The following is a 21499-nucleotide window of genomic DNA, read 5'->3' as shown; positions in this document are numbered from 1 at the left end:
TAACATTCCACCGGAAGAGGGCGTCAAAACGCGTGACTGTCGGCTAACCAATCAGAAGCCACTAAAACGAATAGCTGAGTGTAATGACCGGGAAAGCGCAAAAGTAGTAAAGTCAATCACCGAATGTAAACTACGTGAGTCTGATTTTAATTCCACAGTAAACAGTAGTCCTCCATTTAACAAAACAAGTTATCGATCTAACAAAGTACACATATCTACAATGACATCACTTAATTTGAAGAAATTAAATAAATTACTGTTGAAACATCCAGAAATGACGAGCGGCAGTAGCAGCGAGGTGGAGATTGTGGATGCACGATTGGAGGCGGAGACGCATCACACCAGGGACATCCGATGCAAAACAGTCATCTCCATTCCTTCGGCATTCGGAGGTGAACTCTTTCCGGCGGCATACCCAGCAGGAGGAAACGTCATCATGTCAGTAATTCCCCGGGACTGCAAGATAGTCCGCAAAAGCAGTGCATTGCCGGAGCTATTCAACCTGAAACTCGTTGAAGCGAACTATAAAGGGGACCCCCAGATGCGCGCGATAAAAGAACTGGTGGAGAGTAAGGACCCGGAATTGGAAAAGAAGGTCAGAGCAATGGGTGCCTACCTCGGACAGCACACACATGATTTCCACGTGCGGGAAAATTGTCTGTGGATGGACGAACGACTCGTCATCCCCATACCACTCAGGAAGGCTGTGGTTAATCGGATACATGCGTTTCACCATGGGCGCTCGAGTATGTTCGACGCTGCAAGGGATGTCTGGTTTCCCTATCTCCACCGGAGTTTAGTCGCAGCTGCGGATGGGTGCAAGGAATGCACTGATGCAGGTAAAAGCCTTAAACCATTATGCGCCAAAGGTGATGTTGCGAAAATCTATGAACCACGGGAGCCGAACGAATGCCTACAGCTTGATTTTTGGGGTCCGATTAGATACTTAAATGAATCAAGTAAATATGTCTTGGTAGCGGTTGACCGATTCTCACGTTGGCCCTCTGCAATGATCTGCGGAAATAATAAAAGCGACAAGGTCCTTAAGTTCATTAAACAATACATATCTCAACATGGTGTCCCTAGGAAAATTTTTATGGATCAAGGTACAAGTTTCACATCGAATGCAGTTAAATCATTTTGCAATTCCGAAGGAATTGAAATAATTTATTCACCCGTGAATGATCATCGTGCAACCGGGTGTGTCGAACGTACCATTGGCAGTCTGAAAAACTTTGTCTTAACTTACGCTAAAGAAAAAGATAGTGGAAACTTAGAATCAATGATAGAACGAGCCTTGAGTGCTCTAAGATTTGCCCCAAATGCTACTCTCAAAATATCGCCGTTTGAAGCTCATCACGGCAGAGAAGCTAATACGGTACTGCGAAATCTTACGAAAAAGCCAACTCTGCAAAACCTAAATTGGGCCAGAGTGTTGAAACAAAAATCTGCCTATTTAGATTCTACTGACCCCAGAACTCCGAAGACCCTCCAGCCCATGGCAACGGATTGGGAAGAACGATCCGACGTGGAGTTTGATGTCGATCATATGAACCACCCTAGGCGACTGACACAAAGTCAACTAGTTTCGGCGGCGGATGGAACACCAATGGCTGACGGGGACGGGAAACAGGCTTGTGGGGGAAAGTCTAAACAGCCAAGTAAACGGACCGAACTTTTGTTCCAACGACTTAAGGATAGCAATAAAAGGTATAGACCCATAAACCAAAAAGTAATTCGCGAATCTAAGCACACTCTAACTCTAGCAAATGGCTCTGTACTTAGGAAAAGTGGGGTTGCCGAGAAAGTCATCAAGACCAACGCGCCAACCACGGCGAGTAAGCTAACACTACCACCCCCAGCTATGAGTGCATTGAAACGTCGGGCGGAACTGAAGCGAGCAGCAAACGAACAGGCGGCGGGGACGAGCACACAGAGTAAAGCAAGCGCACAGAGTAAGGCTGATAACAGAGCGCGAGAATTTTCACCAGCGGAGGAGGCAGATTCGGATTCGGAGTACGAGCCAATAACGATTTCTAAACACGCAGGGAACTCAAAAACAGCACCAGGGCGAGATGTGGAAGGAAATGAACCAGAGGTGAATAACGATGTAGAAGACGGAATTGAAAGACCAAACTTATCCGAAGGAAGCGGAGCTAGGAAATCCCAAGGGGTGGACACGGAGGTCCAGACTATGAGCACCGAACAAGGGGGAAGTGCCCCAAATTTGAGTAACGAAGGACGAGGGGAGAAACCATCTAAAAAGAAAGGGGAACGAGTACGACGCTTACGTCTCGTATCATACTCTAGTCAAGAATCAGAAGATGGAACAGGATCACGGAAAAGTACCAGGAAACGGACAGCGGTATCTAAATTCGGCGGGGTTATGATAGATAGTATATTGAAAGCGAGAACAACCGAAGGAGAGGAAGACAGAGAGCGGGACACTAATTAAGCAGGAAGGCACATTTGAAAGAGGGAGTGAAAAAGGAAACTCATGAAAACTTGTTAAACTAAAACTTTAAACTAAAACTATGCCCAGGTAGAGGGTGGACTACTACTGGTCTAAAACTCAAACATTTTCCGTTGGATAATTTTAAAACATTTGTTTGAAAATTGATTGTTGAGGGAATGTCATATAGTATCTAATCATATATTACGTGTTGGCGCCATTGGTTAACTATGTGTCTGGTGCGGCTACCAATTAATTAATACCTGCCAACCTTAAGTTTAGTCTGCGATGTTTTGATTCATTGTTGTTAACCGTTAAAGAATAAACGAGTCAATCTTAATTCAGTGAATTAACGATATTGAATCTGCATTTTTCACAACTCAAAATTAGTATTTATTGTCGTTAAAGACGCCTTCACCAAATTTTTAGGGACAGCCAACAAAAAACTGAGGTCTTAAAATAGTACGCAAGTGGAAACCTTTGGGTAGTTAGGGGGTCGACTTCGCCTCATATATATGAGAAAAAAATTTTGATATTTTCTTCGAGACCAATTTCCTATTTTGTGCAATCAGTTTTGTACAGAGATATAATGTGAAGCTGATGGAATGATGTTGGTGGAGCTGATGGAATGATGTTGAAATCACAAATCTAAAATTTGCCAAAAAAATCGGAGCAGAGTTGGCATTATAACAATGTTTTACACAGAGGCAAAGCTGCGCTTCGCAAACAATTGCCAGAACACGGCCAAAAAGCAGCTCTATCACGTGAAATAAGACAAAGTAGAAATAAGCCTCGAATTAGCAAAAACTCGGTTACGTGTCGGGTTGGAATCTTCGACCTAGCAAATTTGTGTCTCAAGCACTGACCATTCAGCCATAGATGCTTTAAATCCCCAAAAACTAGCCACCAAAAACGCAGCTACATATAAGTAGCACCAAATACAAAAGACACAAATTTGCATGTAGTAAATTGGAAAGCATAAACCCAAAGCATTGAGATAAATCGAGTTGAAAAATTTTCGAAATCTAGACCAAAAATTGATGTTTTGAGCACCTCGGCCAAACACATGGCAACCTATACGGTCAAATTTAACTGAAATAAGCGAAAACTATTTCACTTCACGTGTTATGAGTTCAGTTTTTATAAAAGAACCTCCAACAAAGAAAACTTAGCAGTTAATATTTTTCTCAATAGAAGCAAAGCAAAATACGTCGCAAAAGAAAAAACTGGCGGTAAAAATTAATTTCCTTTGATAAATTCATAATTATTGAAATTAACTCAAATTACAATTGCAAATACGAAAAGAACAAAAATCAGTTGCGAAAATTATCCAGTTCGCCTTTCGTCCGTGTGATGTTTATTAGTCGATGAGCTAAAGAGGATTCTTCAAAATGATGTCTCTATGTTTTGTTTTATCTACGAAAAGGCAATCTTCTTTCAGTTAAAACTACGGACTGAACTCGTATGAGCTGATGTATAACAAGATGAGGCCCCTAGAATGATGCAGATTGAGAGAATCAAATGACTGACATGGACATACAATCGTGTATTTGTTATTGCGTCACCAATTCGTTTCTGTTCAGTCACCATCTACGTTTTCAGTTTTTACTATCTGACCGGTGACGTAGTAGTGGCTGCACTGGGTGTAGCCAGCACATCCCCGGGGGCACTAACTGGCGTTCCAGCTGTTGATGTGTTATTTTGCTGTTGCGATCTGCTCTCGGCTAATGAGGATGTCGTGAATAGTTTGTACCAGCCAATCACTATTCCGTTCAAGTCTAGTTCATCTAGTGCTACTTGAGCTACTCCCATGAAGTAGCGTCTGTCCATGCGTCCGTAGTCACCCCAAACCGATATCTGAACAGCCCAATATTCGATAGGATCTCTCACAATAAATTCTGAAGATTTGGACAAATAATTTATCATACCGAAATTTTCCAGGTAGAATACATATTCCTGACCTTTCCTGATACTTAAAATTTTCTTATCATAGAACTTTTCCCGGATTTTGCAAACCTGAGCCTGTCAGAATCAAAGCCCATTTGTTATTTCTTACCTGGATCAGTTTTCCAGAAGGATCCTCTTCGAATGTGATCTGAGACTGGTACAGGGGATCCAGAGTCTTCCTAGCAGATTTGGTCTTCGCCTTGGCCAAGCATGATTTTCCCTTCATCAGGTAAACTTTCACGTAGGGCGCTGGAAAAGCATCATAAATCGTGCGCACTTGAGCATTACTGTGGGTTGCAGCTTTTCGAAAAAAACTTTGGAAACTCATTTACTCAGCACTCACTTTTTTAATTCTGTCAAATATAAGAAATAAAATCCCTAATTAGTAAGTCCCTAGTTTGCCTAAATTTTACAAACCCGCTTACAAGAAGGGTGATTTTCGCGATGAGTGACAAGCATGATACTGTTTAATCAAAGATTATGTTATCTCTAATTGATGCTTGTTTTAATTCAATTTTCCTCTTACTTTGGAAAAAAAACTATATTTATGTTGAATATTGGATTTATCGAAAAACTTCCCAGTGTACCTTATGCACAATGCATAATTTTTTCATATATTTGCAATTGAGCACTCGGTTGTAATTGAGAACTAACCCGGGTAGTCACGTGCACCTGGCTTCACCATCAGCCCTCTCGCTCGGATGATCTCCAGTTCCAGGATTCCCTTCTTCACAGAGAATCCAACTTGGATACTTCCCAGACAAGGAGATCCCAGTACCTGTCTGCCAACTAACTGGCCCGGACCCAGCTCTTCCACGAAGTTTGTCAGTTTGTGTTCTGGTGGAAGACGAAGCTGCGATTGGAGCATCCTATTAACAAGAAGAATAAACAAACTCTCTCCACAGTTCAAATTCTTCAAATCAGGTCAAACTTAATCAGGTGACAGGCCGACAAGCCGAAGGGCCATTAAACCGAAAATAAGATTACCATTTCAGCAAGCCGACAATTAGTATTCTTACATATCAGCCAATTGTCACTATTGTTATGCAATTGTTACCAAGTTCTTATGCAATTTATGTTATTCTGAGGTAATTTCGGCTTTAAGATTTGGCGGATTGTAGATATGGCGGCTTGATGAACACCCACTGTATGCAACAACGTTCAAGGGCAAAATTCAGGCACTGTCGCAACTGAATAGAAGATTTTACTACTACTAGGTGTGCGCATTTCGTTAATTTTTTGTTGAGTTTTGAGCCTCAACTAAAATGTTAGGTTATGTTTTGTATTATTTCTGTTCACTTACGGGTCCGAAGCCAGTGATTGTCTCACTGCAACATCGTGTGTCTCCTGACTGTCCATCCTCTGCAGGAAGTTCTCTTCAGTGTGGAAGCCCACCTCCTCCGTCCTCAGCACCACCAATTTCTGCTTACGGTCTGCAAAAATTATCAAAGTCAAACTTACTGCGTATCGTAACATGAATCACAACGCTGGAGCCTCACATTACACGAGCACTAACTATTTCAAGTCGCTTCCATTAATATTGCTGATATACAAAAAAATTAAGGTCATGAATATAAGTTTTTGAAAAACATATTTGAGCGCATGTGAGGCTAAATTACAGAAAGCGAAAATCTTCAAACGTTATGATAAAAACGAGCTAGCTTTCTGGACTTCTCGTTGGTTATGATTAAATGAAGTTACACGAAATTCGATAATATCAAATTAAGCACAAAGACATGCATATTTTAAGAATAAAACTTAAGTTAACTGGACGATTTCAAATTTAACTGAAAAGATAAACATAGAGCTCCATCTACTGCCAATTACACTTCTCAATCAGATGTTCGGGTGGCTTCGGAAGCGGGTATTGGGCCATTTTGCGTCTCGGTTTCCGACTTTTCATCGGTACGTGAAATGAAAACTGTCTTTGGATCCACTTAATTCTTCGTTGAGGCGTCGATTCTTTCTCGGCCCATTTCCATTCCAAGCGACTATGGAAATTTCGATGAGGATTGGTATTTGGCGACTTCGAAAAGCCGCTTTCCAGGTTTTGATCAAGACTGGGAAGCAACTGGCGTTGCTGATGTTGTTGATGACAAATCTGATTCTGATCATCAATGTTAAAGTAGGTTCGCGTATCTAATTACAATATTCTAACTTTTTGGTGAAAAGGTTATGACCGTGATAAAAAACAGAAGAGCCACCCCTTGAAATTAAAGTCCATATTCTAAAAATGATTATTAATAGTCCCAGAGCCGAATGAATATCGAAAAATATTCGCGTATCACACATAATGAATTTAATGGCCACGCATTACAGAAAATGACTATACGATTGATTGCTGACGGTTCAAACAAAAACGGTTATCTATGTTCACAAATTCAACGCCAATGAAACCTTTTTTTGACTGCCGTTTCCTCCGACTACTTGACCTCCGCAACAGTCCGTCACAGTTTGAAACTGACTTCTTGCTCGCTGCACTGGACGAAGTTTCCTTGGATGTTTCCTTTGACGTCGATGATTTACCGCTCCTAGCCGATTCCGAATCAAATTCGAAGTCTCCAATTTTATGGGATCCAGTAGAAATTGAAAAGTTTTCTGCCTCTTCATACTCGCGTGGATCTTCACTTACCTTGCTGAGTTTGTCTAAGTGACTATGATGTGTACAGACTTTACTATCCGAAGACCGGTCGTCATGGTTTTGTTGATTGGACTCTAATGTGAAACAGTCGACTCATGCAATTATTGGTAAGGTTAATAGATATTATATCCATTTGAGACCTGTATCATGCAAAATATTTCAACTCAATTTTCATTTATTAAAAGCTCAAAAAATTCAGTTGTGTTGATAGCAAAATAGTTTTCAAAATCAAAAAATCCGTTCAGCGATAACTACATACATCGTTATTCCGTGTTATACTCACGAGAATGAACAAATAACTACTGTTTGACTCGGTTCCTTTTCATTCATTGACCGCCTGATGAATCATCGACCTACCTAAACTGTTGAGACTGTTACTCTTCTTCGAGAACCTGGCCAGTGCTCCGAACTTCTTACTAGCCGCACTCTGCCTTCTCTTCTTTCTGCTAATCGCACTGTTCGGATCCAAGCTTCCGTGCGACTCCCCGTCCTGGTTAGCCCCTCCTCCTTCCCCTCCCCCATCACTGATACTTCCTTGTTCCTGGAGCCCCCCTAGTCCCATTTCGCTGACTTTGCGCTTCTCCACTGTTCCGTCTTCGTTTATGACTGAAACATCTTCCTCGTTGAAGGAGAGGCTGCGACCCTCTTCGTTTAAGGATGCTGTCAGTCTGTGTTCGGATAGAGATGTGTCCAAGGCACCTCTGGAAACAACCATCATAAACTATTGCATCGATAAAACCTTAATTCGTCGCTTGTGCGTTCAAATTTACTGCCTACGCATATCCCTTTTTAGCATATCGAGTTTTTCTACGGTAGCACTCACATCATATCAGATTCTATGTCGCAGAAATTAACTATTTATTGATACCAGTTTCTTAAGCCATAATTCATCACTAGATCTAACATCTACAATTTTTTTCTTAACTCGTTGGCTTTAAAGCTTTTCATCGGAAAGAAAAGATCAGGAACATAGCCAACATACAGTTGAAAAAACTTGATTGAACAGGAAAAAATACTGACTTGTTTTTTGAAAAAATCTCAAATTTCAAAGGAAAAAAACATGACCTTAAAGCAATTTGATTTTCTAAAACAATTTATGATTGACTTTTTTTTGCTAAACGTAACTGAATTTGAATCCACTTTTCGTGACCTTTACACTTTTGCTGTTCGATTGTGGAGTTTGCCTTCCCTCTAACGAAGGAAATTAACTTCACTTGAAAAGAAATCAAAAATTAAACCGCGAAAAAGTAAAACTGAGCCTAAAAAATGAAATTTTCCTTTAAAAAAAAAAACAAAAAAATCTTCCCTATATAAGACTCTGAACTACGAGAAAACTGTCATCTGTGTAAAATATGTTGACTCACTCTTTTAATCTGTTGTCATCATTGAGACTATTGCTTCCTTGTTGCCCTCCACTTACACCCGCGCCAGTACCACCCCCACTCTCAAGAGCAGCAGAGGATGAAGCAGACTGTGCACTGTTGTTGCTGAGTACATCCAACCTGTGCTCTGCTGACACTGAGACGGTGGCGGAGGAGGCAGCGGTCTTGTTGGCACCCACTGCCGGCGCACTCTGGGCACTCAGACTAGACAGGTTGCTGCTCTCTTCCGAGAAGATACTGTACGCATCTGCCACTTTCTTACTCCCTATCCCATCTGAAAATCAGTCCGTTTTTCATTTCAATTGTACGTATATCTCCACGTGACCAGGCGCGGATTTAGGCCCCCCTTAGGGATTCGAACTCCTCGCCAATCAAATGGTCCCGGTTGGTATTAATTTATGACATCCCTTTACGGCCGACTAATCCTATAACTTTTTTAAAGGCGCCTTTGGCGCTAATATATACTAAGTTTTTAAGGGAAACGGGCGTAAAAAAACGCGATTTTCGGGCTAAAATTCTCAAACACATTATTTGTGAACTGTTTTTTTTTCTCAAAAACTTAACTGCGGCTGCGGCTGAGAAAATTTCGTCAACATATGCTTTTTGTGCTCGGAAAATCATTTTGGTCGGCCTACATTTTTTGAAGATAGCGAACATATAGTTAAAATAGAGTCAATGAACGCAAGTAAACAAAAACTTCTGAAATTTTTTTTTGCAAATTTCAACTTTCGAATTTCAAAAATAAAAATAGACGACCTTAAAGATCTTTAAAACTTTTGAACTTCAAAAACAAAAAAAAACACCTTAAAGCTCTTTGAATTTCTAGAGCAATTTGTGAGTGACACTTTTTTTACACAAACTAACCCAACTTGAGAAAATTGGGTCAATAGGAAACTGGATCAAAAATTCGATAATTAAATTCCGCTTTCGAAATCGATCACGTTTTTTGTGACCTTTACGCATTCACTGTTCAATAGTGGAGTTTCCCTTCCTTTCAACAGAGGAAATGAAGTGACCTTAAAAAGACATCAAAAGTCAATCCGCGACAAAGTAATTTTAAGTTTGAACATATTTTAAGACCTTTCCTGAAAAAAAATCATCGCGAACTTTATTAGAGTCTAAGCTACGTTCATCGACTTTTTTAAATCCTAACCCTAGAAAAACCTTGATCCACCCCTTTTAGCTATATTTATAGCTCATTCATTGAACCAAATAACAAAAACTGGATTGATTGTGATTCAAATTTTTTTCAGGGCAAATTTTCTTTCAAATATGTTCTTGTTCATGTATCGTAACAATTTGACATCTTTTGAAACATTCAGCACTTTGCGCGATTTAAATCCGTGCATTTAAACAAAATTAAGACGGAAAAATGCTCCCACCTGTTTCAGCTGACACACTCAAATCATTGGGCCTCGTTTTTGATACGTATTCATAATCCTCACTCCTCGTAGTCGACGTCGTTCCTGATCTGCTACGTGGCTTCAGGTGATAATTCGATCCATCCTTGCCATCTCTATTGTGTTTATTCCTATCTCTATCTCTGTCTCGGTCTCGTTCCAGAGGCGGAGAGTAAGGCGGAGTCATCATTTCGGGTACACTTTGCTTCTGTTTGTGTTCCCTGATACTTGATACGCTATCTGGAAACACAATCAAAAATTATTTGGCAACTTCAATGAATTTTTCAAAAATTGAGTTATAACTGACTAATGCACATTGAACCCTTCTTCATTTCAAAACATGTCATAAAAAATTTTGCTGTGTGTTCCTCGAAATACTTGAAATTTGAGCTTATTGCATTTTGAATGATTTTTTCTTTGACTATTTGGCAACTATTTTTACCTTTCTTGTAGGGTCTATTTGGAAACTCGTCATCTTCTTCCGCAATTCGATCTCTATTCCTGCTTCCGGCCCTGGGAGATCCAACTCCTGCATTTGTATTCCTTCTACGGACGTCGCCCCTCCCGCCGTCATTTGCGCCTTGGTTATTGCGACTGTATCTCCTGTGGTAGTTTTGGTCCAAATTTGTCGATGCTCGGAGAGGTGGGGTCAGTGTTGACGAGGAAGCACCCGGATCTCCCCTGATATTTGTAGCACGTGTGGGGGTAGACCGGTCAGATGAGCCCATAGGTGAAAAGTATCCCTCGTTCCTATCAAAAGAGCTAAGTAAACGAAATATGTCTGATCAATCTCATACTTCAACAGAAAATTCAACACAGATGCTAAGCGGGGCTTCGCACTACTTGCCATGCCACACTGAAAAAGCATTGCAAGCTAGTAGACGGAAAATGAAAGGAAAGCCACGTAAAGAAAAGCTCATAGCTACAAAAATTTCAAAATTTTGTCTGGAAAGATATTGAATTTGAGGAAAAATTGTCCCGAAACAGAGAAGCAAATGTTAACTTCAGAACATTTATCGAGCGACAACTACGCTGACAAAAAAAATGAGTAAACCCAGATGAGTCGAAAACTAAATGGTCAAGAGAAACGTTTCGAATACTCCTAATTTCCCCTTCCCCTATGCAACACTGCCAATTAAAAACTTAATTTTTCAAACCACGCAAAGTTAGGTCACTAATCTGATAAAACATAAGTAGTCACAATTGAGCCCAAATAAAAAGCTTTTATGAGAAAACAGGAAATTACAAAAAATCAGATGAAGTAGATTTTGGGTTAAAATCATTTTCAAACTAAAAAAACTAAGAAAAAGCCTTTCAAACACTGACAATTAAAAACATCATACAAACAGTTGGGAAAGTGTCAAGTAAAACATGATTCATTTTTTTAAACTTTCATTTTTCAAAAAATAGGTCACACAAGAGCCTGGACACAAATAACACGTTTTTCGCGTAATTTTCATTTTCTTAATTGGAGAGCGTACAAAAGTAAAACAGCAAAAAACCCAATTTCGCGTGATCAAATTTGAAGATATAAAATTATCATGAACTATAAGAGCCTCACTACGTTTATTTCCAAAAACATAGCCAACAGGCAGTTGGAAAAGAGGGAGTGAACGCAAGTAAACAAAAAAAAATTGACTTGCTTTTTGAAAAAATATTAACTTTCGAATTTTAAAAAAAAAATAGATTTCCTTTTAACTATTTGAATACTGGATCAATAGTTACAATTTTTATTTCGCTGGAAAATCTGATAGTTAAATTCCATTTTCAAAAGCAGAAGCCGATCACGTTTTTCGTGGCCCTTACACTTTTGCTGTGCGAGTGGAATTTGCCTTCCTGATATTTTCCTGAAAAAAAAGAGAAAAAATAATAATCACGACCTCCATAAGAGTCTGAACTACGTTCATTACGAGGCCAAACTGTGCATTTTGTGCATTGTAAGCGGATTCCGCAACAAGGACGCTCTCTTTGTACTTCTTTTGGACTTTACTTTCCTTTGATCGTTCCGACAAAATTTTAACATGTTTAAAGACTTGTCTCTGGAATCCAGGAACATACAGACACAAAATTGTGCTCCTATCCAGTGCACAGTTTGGCCTCGTAAGGTTAATCGACTCTAAAACATCACTTTTAAGCTCATAATTTTAGACATCACTATGATTGACACTTCTATTATTGTTAAAATTAACTCATGAAAACTGGATCGAAAGACATTTTTTCATTTCCAATGTGAAAAATAAAGATTCAATAATCGACTCGTGAAACTTTTTTCAGTCCCGTATTTTTGGGCAATTTGCACTATCGTTAATGCAGATCGTAATTTGACTTCAATCTGGCAAGTTTGTCTGCCAAACTTAAAAAGACAAAACACCACTAAAAAATTCGAGATTGAACAATTAAGACCTTACCTTAAAGCAACAAAAAATCACATCAAATCAATGACTTCTTTCATAGAAGCGATACAAGGGAACAACAACAAATTTACAATTTCGAATGGAAAACAAGGCATCAATTTCAAGTAAAATTGTGACAGGCACCAATTAAAGAAATTCCATGAACACAAGGCGCAAATTTTTTCAGTGTTATTAGACATGGAAAACTTTTCAGAAATTGGAACGATTGTATCATGTTAGTCCACGAGCAAACTATCTCATCATATTTCTTAAATGCCAAATCAACTTCGCAAAGAGTTACTAACACGAACAAATCAAAATTGTTTATTAGGACCGAAGTAAACTGACCTATTATGATGTAGATTCCGTTTATTCATTTCAGATGCTCTTCTTCTTTTTCCATTTGTTCCTCCAGCAGCCCTGCCTCCGTGATGTCTACTAGCACCCCCTCTGTCACTCATAGTATCCCAGTCATCTGCATTAACCCGTCTTCCCATTCGATCTCTATCACTCAATCTATCTTCGAAATCACTGAATCTTTCGTCTCTATCACTAGCTACTAATTCATGTTCGTTCACGTTCATTCTGTGCATGATACGAGACTGCACACCACCGCGATTCGTTAAATTTCTCCTTCTTCCCGAGAAATGAGCCGTATCCCCTCGTGAATGCGGCGTGTACGAAAGATAATCGTTGACAACTTCGTGGTCTCCTTTGATGTAAGGCTCCGATTGTCGGCGAGATTTCTGTGACTGGCTGTCAGCCACAGCTGAAGGCGCGTATGGTCTGTGAGTTGTTTGGGATTTCCATGATCCGACAGGTGACAATTTGTCCCGGTCATCGTAATCATCGAAATCGTCCAGTTCTCTGATAAAATTACAAGCAGAGTCCAGGACACTTAAGGAAATTTTGTAAAATTTCACCAAACAAAGTGATAAATAATGAGAAGCTTTTGTTACTGAGCATTAAAGTTTGCAACAAGAAGCTACATGGAAGAGAAAGAGAAAAAGGAAACAGAAAAAAATACGGACTTGTTTTTTTGAAAAAATTTGAACTTTCGAAAAAATAAATGGCCTTGAAGATCTTTGAATTTCAAGAAAAATTTATGAGAGACACTTTTTGATGGCATTAACTCCATTTTAGAAAACTGTATCAATAGGTCAATGTTTTATTTGATGGGAAATGTGATAATTAAATTCCATAATCGCAATTAAAAGTCGATCACTTTTTTGTGACCTTTATGCTATTTTACTATTCGATAGTGGAGTTTGACTTCCTTTTAACAAAGAAAATGATGTGCACTTTAAAAGAAATCCAAATTGAAATCGCGATATACGAAAAATGAGAGTGAACAAACGAAGACTTCCGGAAAAAACGAAAATCATCAGCACCTATAAGAGTCTGAGTTACGTTCATCGACTCTAAATCACTTCGTTCATGACCAATTTGTTCACCAACACTTCGTTCATTGAATTCGTTTATAGAAGATAGCTATTTCAGTAAATTAAAACTTTGACCTAACAATGCGAATGAATATACGAAACCGATCATCAAAACACCACGTTTCATTTCCAGGACAGGACAGACATTGTCTCGGCCACCTATCAAATGAGCTGTATCTCAATTTTGAATACCTCCTACCTCTGCTCGTTTCGAATTTCAGCGTATCTTAAAGGCGATTCCACTCTCTCCCTATCTCCAGGGTACAAATGACTCCTCTGATGATACACATGACCTCTTTCCTCCAGCGGAGATCCTCCGGGAGATATAATCTGTCGCGAATGTAATGGACCCGCTGTTGATTCCAGAATGTCTATTGAGTTGCGTCTAGGAAATATATTTGAAAGGCCTCCAACGAAGCTTTTGCGTAAGTGCTTGGGAGTATTCGGAGCCGTCATAGTTCCAACTGGGGTACCGCGGTCTTCAAAATCAGGAGCAGTTCGGAATCCTTCTCCGCTATAGAGATTAGCGATACCTACATATAAGTTAAACTTTGTAGCTGCCACCAAAATGCATAGATTAGTTTTCATGGCTCCTGTTTCCCCATGGTTAAAAAGTAAGGTTATCAAAAGTTTATCCTAAAACAAACCTCTACAAGAAATGATCAAACATCGGACGAGGATATTTAAAATGTTCCCCATTTAAACTATGCCATTTTAAAAGTTTTCGCCCTTCTAAACCTTAATTGGCGAACTTACTTGACACAAACCGAGACCCTTTGAGATCTCGCAACGGAAAGAATCTTTCAAAATTCCTTGAAAGAAATCGATTCGACGAATCAATTTCTTCCTCATCCTCGTCCTCAGCCCCGTCTCCTCGGTTCACCAAGCCAATATTCGAGACGCCGTCTCTGGCTAACTTCTCAGATAGAACTCTCAAATCAGCAATCGAAGTGCTGGCCAAGTTTCCTCCATTCAGAATCACTCCTTAACAATCAACATCAATTCGATTTATTTGAAACCTTATGTCAAGTTGAACTCGTATGTGTTTGATGAGCATAAAATCACAAAATATTCCGACCACAGATTTGTTTTAAAATCTGCCGAACAAAATAAAAAAGCGCAAAATATGTAAACCCAGAAGATTTTTAATGCAAGCCCATTCATTTTCACAAAATGATACATTTCAGTAGACTAATTTTTCTTGAAACCGAGAACATTTTACGAAGTAAGGATTCAAAGCCTTCAGTGCAAGATTTCAAAGATATTTGGCCAATTTCTAAATTCAATCACCTCTCGCATTTATATTTTTATAGTTTTTCAATAATTGATGACGTGGTCGGAACCATATCTACATGAGTGCACACTTTTTTTCACAGTTGACTGGACAATTTCAAGTACAAAGTTATCATGGTAACACGCTGAAAGGTACCGTTAATTGAACAAACAAATACGGAAACAAACTAAGCTAAAACTGACCTACAGATTGCCGGTACAAACTCTATTGATACATTTCACATGCTTATTAGTCAAATTTTTTTTACAAAATCTGCGAAAAAACACTGTTCTTAATGTATAATTTTTGCAAATCACTATCTGCCCCTCCCCCCCCCCCCTTACCGCCCACTATTTGTAAACGTCGAGAAAACTAAGGATACAGTCCAAAGATTTTCCACGTAAAAACATTGAAAATCGGAACCAAAAAGCTAATATTGGTTAAGGAATAAAGTTCAGTCAATCGCCGATTTGCGCAGCCTGATTAACGCGTTCATTGATTCCAAAAAGTTAATCCTGATTTTCATTCGAAATTGAATACATTTCATGCTAGGGTCAGATAGGTCAAACTAAACATGTGACTAATCAGAGAAATCAGAATTCATATGCAAATGCACACAATTACTATTGTACACACTTTGCATAAGGCCCTGCAATTTGCCTAAGTCTGGCAAGGGAATACTTCGCAAATTGCTGAGCAGCTTATCAACTGCAGTCCAGTTGATCTCGCCTGAAAAAAGATCAAACCAGTCAGATAAAATTTCAGATCATGCCCAGCGGTTCTTTTCAATCACATCCCCTGAATTTGATTCCGGTTGAATCATTTCCTCAATAATTTTATTCTTATGCAAATGTTTAATTTTTAGTCAGGGAGTATAACCGAAAAGACCCATGCCGAATATGAAAGTGTTCGCCAATCCATTTCTGTTCAAAGTAGTTTGAAGGTATAGAGAACAAGAAATGAGTCTGCTGTGATCTGAAGATTCTTTCTCAATCAAATAGAAATAAAGATTAAAGGCTAACTTCCACTTACCATAAGAATCTTCAAGATATTCGTCCCAGCCGATACCTGAAAAAATTTAAAATTTTTTTTGAACATGCTTTTCAAGCACGAAAAAAAACATCGGCAAAATTTTTTGAAAATTATATTGGCATCCGATTATATTTTTCCTCCTAACTTTTTTTATTTCAAGTTTTAGAAGGGTATTTGAAGCACGTAGGATTCATTTTCCAATCATCTTGGTTTAAAAAAATGTGTTTCGAACCGTTGAGATCCTTGAACTATTTCTGCCCAAATCGGTATACGATTCGCCACAAATACTGAAAAATGACAGCGAATTATACAGAAATAGCTTAAGGGTTCATCGAAGCCAAATCTTTGAACTATACTCACTTGTGATCATGGGTGGATTGTTCATAGATGCTGAGGGCAGAGGACTGGGAGGAGGGAGTGTGGGGCCATGTTCGTCATGAGGCTGTAACTCATATGTGTGGGGCTCATCGTCCAGCAGAGCACGCTCCAGATTGAGCACAACCTGGAATAAACCAGTTTCTGCACTTGGGAGGACGTCAAACTTGCTATGACGTCAAGAAGCAGTGAACATGAGACAATTTTGTAAAAATTGATATACGCAACTGCCATTAAGTTTCCGTTTTTCATCTTATGGTGCGAAAAGTTTAAAACCGTTGCTGTTTTATCTAAACATCTGATTACAAAAATCAATGCTGCCAAATACGACCAAAAACCAGCTTAAAACACTTTCAGCACTTTCGCTCAACTTACTTCTCCCAAGAACTGTCTTCTTTGAGACTTCATATATAGATCCCAGATCGTCAGTTCCAATTCATTGTCCAGCTGCATCTGTTCCGATGTCACATTCACTGCAAAACTCATGTTCCAGATGGGCTTACAAGTGTGTAGAGCTGTCTTCGTTCTCCCTACCAGCTCATCACTACACAAACAAAATTCTTGTCGTTTGTATCAAAGCATAGGACAATCAAACTAAGGGAGTAGCAGCGGTAGAAAGATCAGTGATTCGAGGCGCACCGTCATCCTTGTCCCTTGTTTGCACCTTTCCCAGCTTCCCCCCAAGAGTAGTTTTCAACAAAGGGGGATAACAGCTTCTCGTACTGATTAGGAGGAACAGTTAGTCCTTTGCTTTGCATTGTAGAAAAACATTCTTCATAACAATAAATAAAAACTTCTACCATCAGAATAGCACTATCATATTTCATTCTCCAATACCTTCCAGTTGTACATTCAAGTTTGTTTTCAGCGCAAAGATTTGGTGATTATTGATTGCTAAACGTTATTCATTTGATTTCAAATGCTGTTTTTGATTGAAAACCTGAACGGTTTATCTGTTCGATGTGATTCATTTAATGATAGTCTCACAAAACTGACTCTGAGTATATTGCCGGTACTTACCTTCTGTCAGGCAGCAGATGAATCTTCACATAAGCATTCCTCGGTGACCCATCTTCCCTGGGCGACAGCTCAAACGCCCCTATTACGGTCACAATCAATTGTAGCTCCAGTTTATCATACCACAATTTCAACTGCAGTTTGGAGCCAACTGAAGCTGCCAGCTGATCCTGAAGTGGCAGGCGTCGTGCACTGGGCAGGTGAGATTTTCTGCCAGCTGTCCTGCCTACTTCCGGAATCGGGTCGTCAAAAGGTAGAGCCACTGGTACATCAATATCCCTAAGCACAAAATTTCCTGATTAGCTATATAAAACTACCTTGTGTGGATATGTTAAAAAATTACAGACGTTAATTGTAAAGGATGTAATTTTTCAGCTATGATATTGTTTCGACAGTCTTTCGCACGCTTATACTTACAAAAAAAAATTTAGTATTTTCCGCGAAAAAATGAGCTTATCGCTTATCACAATCATAATCAGTTTCTTTAAAAATTAAAGCATACTTTTTTGAAATCGAAAGACCGATTCCAAGAAAAACCAATAGAATGTCCAGTTTGCGCCACCATCCCAGTCGACACAGACTCATCGAGCCAATCGAAGGGACTAGAGAATGCAAACTACAATCACGTCAACTCTTTCATTAAAAAGAGGAGTGAAGTTTTATTTCTGATGGTGTAATTCAGACGAGCAAGAAACTCGACTGCGATTTACTGAGAACGTGGTAATGACACGAACCCAACATCAGAGAATAATTTAAAAGCAGGGTGGATCAATATATCAATAAATACACATATCTGCTGGATTCACAATTGAGATATTCTTAATTGACCTTCATAGAAATATTAGGGTTTTTATCTCCTCCACACAAATTCCTCAGATTCTGTTTTAGTCTTTGATGCTGATTTATTTCTTTTCCAACACTCATGTATGTGCATTACATGTAAATTTTGAAAGTAGATTCATGTATATTCATGAGCAAGAGAAAATATATTCATAAGGAGTGGACATAAGCGAGTATATTTGAGATAGAGCCCAGCAAAGTGCATCGAGTATTTTCATTGTATTGGAAAATAACAGACTTCTTGCTACTAAAAAACAACAACAGAAGTAGATGCTTAGAATACCTCCTGCATACAACCAGTTGTACGTGAGTGTCTCTCTTAGACTCCAGAATGATTTCAGTGACCTCCAGCCTGCTGAGGTTGCGCAGCGGCTGATCATTCCACTCCAGCACTTCATCTCCTACAAATAATCAATTATTTAACCAACGATAGCCGGCCGGTTGCTCTGCAATGAGTACTAAGTTTCCACAAGTAAATCTATCGTTTTCTGTGGCGAAATGAAGAACCATGAAGAGTGACTCTTCATTAAATTCGTCTACAAAGCAAAAAATCTAATCGGTTTTTCTCGATGAGAAACATTTTCGGAAACTTCTAAAAATCAATCAAATCAAAACTAAACGGGCTTTAATACAATAGATCACCTTATCTGATAGTCTATCTTATCTGACGCTTATTTGAGGTACCTGTTTTGTGTGAAAGAATGAAGTAAAAAAGTTACAAAACTGAAGCTTAAAAACAGCAAGATGCAGCTTGATGTTCGCAACAATAACACATTCAAGCTTAGCTTAAACTCCATTACAACTTTGCTCGAATGGAGTATTTAATTTAAATCCAAGAAGGAACCATTTAACTTTCTTTAATTGACCTCAGTTTGAGCAAATGGTACTTTCAAGGTAAAAAACATGGCAATTCGAAGATATCTACTGACCTGGTCTTAGCATGCCTATCAAGTCGGCTGCCGATCCAGGCTTCACGCTAATGATGAATGCGCCCAAATGACCGGGTGTAATCACTTGACCTCCTCTGACTTTCAAGCCCAGTTCTCCTGTGCGTGTTCTCGGCAACACCATTCGGCCAATCAGGTTATTAGTTTCTGGATCGGGTAGCCAGTGAACAGAGTGCTGAAAAATATCCAGGAATTAAAAATGATGCTCATGGCAGTTCATGCAAAGTGAGGAACGACAAAATATAGTCAACACCATTCCACTTTTCAGACAAAAAGCATTCAAACAAAGAAAAGGATATGCATTAGACAAAAGAGCATCTACTAATTAGAAGCTGAACTAAGTATGAAATTCTTCTCCTTCTTAATTTTCGCACCTTAAAATGTTCCAGTCATTCTGTTTTAATCATACAATAGCCAAACTATGCTACGATACAAATGATCGCACCCTAAAAAGAAATATGTTTCTTCTCAATAATTCATCCATTTTAGTCAGCCATGCTCAGGTAGGTGATCGGCAGCTAAACGACTAATTACCACTCCAGCACAGGTTGAGGTCTCTACTTTTGCTCGACGTACACAACACAGCCTGGAGATAGTACAGGATATGACGTTGTCCCGGTGTCAGGGGAGTATAGGAGGCATAACCGCTAGGGGGCAGGGTGGTAAATTGAGACGGCAAGGTGAATGATGCTAATTACAAGTGGGCACTAACTCGCTGCATTACACTCAGGGGATATTCAATTCATCACATTCACCAATATCATAGTGACAGTTGTGAAATATGACTGCGCTCGATTGGATAGTTGCAGGAAAATAATTCAAGCAAGTTTTCATCATATGATATAATTGAATGGTTTATTTGTTCACTATGCTTCGAAAATACACTTATAAAGAAGTCGACATCCTATATATTCAAATAATAAATATCTCTAGGCATGGTTTCTGCAGTGAAGTTTCGATTCAAAAGAATTCTACGAATTGTTTCGACTATCAAAAGGAAAAAATTCTACGTTAATGCAATTGATACTATTAACTCAAATAAGTCCGAACTCAGAGGCACCTGGTGTCAAGAAAGTGTGCTGCCTTACGGGTTAAATAGCAAATTAATTTTGACAAGTACAAAACCCCAGGAGAAAATGTCTTCATTTCGAAAAGCCTTGAACGCCTAGGTAGTTTCTAAATTTAGTCTGAGAATATCCTGACAACGTACGATGTTGCATCCAGAAGCTCAAAAGGAAAACTTTACTTCGCGATTGCGTCAAACTGATAGCAGATGCATAAGAAAATCACATCATGCTCATGCAAAAAAAATCAACCACGGTATCACTATATGTTGTACCCTGGCGGATGTGAGTGAGGGTGAATTCGAGGCTCCCCCGGCCACCGAAACGGCGGATGAGTTAGTCACTCCCAAAACACCCGCCGGAAGAGACATGACGTCATCATCCATGAGGGATTCCGCCCAGCCTGGCAGGCCAAGGAAGCAAACACAGCAGATATTAGAGACCCCATATTAATTCTATTAAAATTACAAAATTTCTGCTACACATCACTGTTTGTTAGTCTCAATAATACCATTGAACATTGTTGTTTTGTTACCAACATCATTTCAAAAGCTCATAATATGACTATTTGAAAAATATAGATTTAGCTCAAGTTCTGCACGAGACTAGGTTAGTCTTAAACCTTTTTCTCACACTTGAACACTATTGAACAACAGGTGACTCACCTGAATCTGAATGTATACTGTAGTCTGAATCGTCAAAGAACTCGTCCCCCAGACTGGAAATCTCAGTGGTTGATCTCAATTCATCTTCTTCACCACTGCTGCTGAAGGATCTATGGAGTAAACCCATCACATCTGGGCCCCGCCCAGTCATTGCCTTCAGTCTGGAGTCCCGAACAGTAGAGTGAAGGGAGTTAGATCTACTGTAGAAGATAAATAGGGCATAATTCAAACTGAACATAGCCAACAGAGAATTGGAAGTGTCAATGAACGCAAGAAAACCGAAAAAAAATGACTGACTTGTTTTTTGAAAAAAATCTTGATTTTCGAATTTCAAAAAAGTAGGCCTTAAACTCTTTGAATTTCTAGAACAATTTATGATTGACACTTTGTTGATGAAATTAACCCAACTTGAAAAAAGATGATTTTAGTTTTTAGATATCCCAGCGGAATAAAAGTTTCATCTTTTTACAAGTTGGGCTAACGAAATCGGAAATACGCGCGAAATAACGTGAACGACTTGATTTTAGTTTATAGATATCCCAGCGGAATAAAAGTTTCAAGTCATCCACGTTATTTCGCGCGTATTTCCGATTTCGTTTTGAAGAGCGCAGTTTGTCTTTTTTTAGCTA

At 39.1% G+C, this 21499-nt stretch overlaps 1 protein-coding gene across 5 annotated transcripts in view; it reads right to left on the bottom strand.

Moving 5' to 3' along the window:
* Nucleotides 1-3679: 3679 nt before the first annotated feature.
* Nucleotides 3680-21499, bottom strand: part of LOC134846205 (regulating synaptic membrane exocytosis protein 2-like) — an 81171-nt gene continuing 63351 nt past the window's right edge. For 4 of the 5 annotated variants that reach the window (XM_063863461.1, XM_063863465.1, XM_063863464.1 and 1 more), the window contains 20 exons: nucleotides 20871-21070; nucleotides 20481-20608; nucleotides 19124-19316; nucleotides 18478-18595; nucleotides 17358-17633; nucleotides 16713-16881; nucleotides 16323-16464; nucleotides 15963-15998; nucleotides 15567-15659; nucleotides 14414-14641; nucleotides 13857-14190; nucleotides 12564-13082; nucleotides 10265-10572; nucleotides 9805-10062; nucleotides 8405-8696; nucleotides 7398-7741; nucleotides 5703-5832; nucleotides 5054-5268; nucleotides 4509-4648; nucleotides 3680-4309 (listed from right to left, as the gene is read on the bottom strand). In XM_063863461.1, the coding sequence (XP_063719531.1) occupies nucleotides 4061-4309; nucleotides 4509-4648; nucleotides 5054-5268; nucleotides 5703-5832; nucleotides 7398-7741; nucleotides 8405-8696; nucleotides 9805-10062; nucleotides 10265-10572; nucleotides 12564-13082; nucleotides 13857-14190; nucleotides 14414-14641; nucleotides 15567-15659; nucleotides 15963-15998; nucleotides 16323-16464; nucleotides 16713-16881; nucleotides 17358-17633; nucleotides 18478-18595; nucleotides 19124-19316; nucleotides 20481-20608; nucleotides 20871-21070 (4372 nt within the window). In that variant the 3' untranslated portion in view covers nucleotides 3680-4060. The remainder of the gene's footprint in view (nucleotides 4310-4508; nucleotides 4649-5053; nucleotides 5269-5702; nucleotides 5833-7397; nucleotides 7742-8404; nucleotides 8697-9804; nucleotides 10063-10264; nucleotides 10573-12563; nucleotides 13083-13856; nucleotides 14191-14413; nucleotides 14642-15566; nucleotides 15660-15962; nucleotides 15999-16322; nucleotides 16465-16712; nucleotides 16882-17357; nucleotides 17634-18477; nucleotides 18596-19123; nucleotides 19317-20480; nucleotides 20609-20870; nucleotides 21071-21499) is intronic. The other variant, XM_063863462.1, reaches the window with a different exon arrangement.

The sequence above is a fragment of the Symsagittifera roscoffensis genome, chromosome 5 (assembly GCF_963678635.1).
Source record: "Symsagittifera roscoffensis chromosome 5, txSymRosc1.1, whole genome shotgun sequence".
Classification (NCBI taxonomy): Eukaryota; Metazoa; Xenacoelomorpha; order Acoela; family Convolutidae; genus Symsagittifera; species Symsagittifera roscoffensis.
The sequence above is the reverse complement of the archived record's forward strand: the minus strand, read 5'-3'. Positions and strand labels throughout refer to the sequence as shown.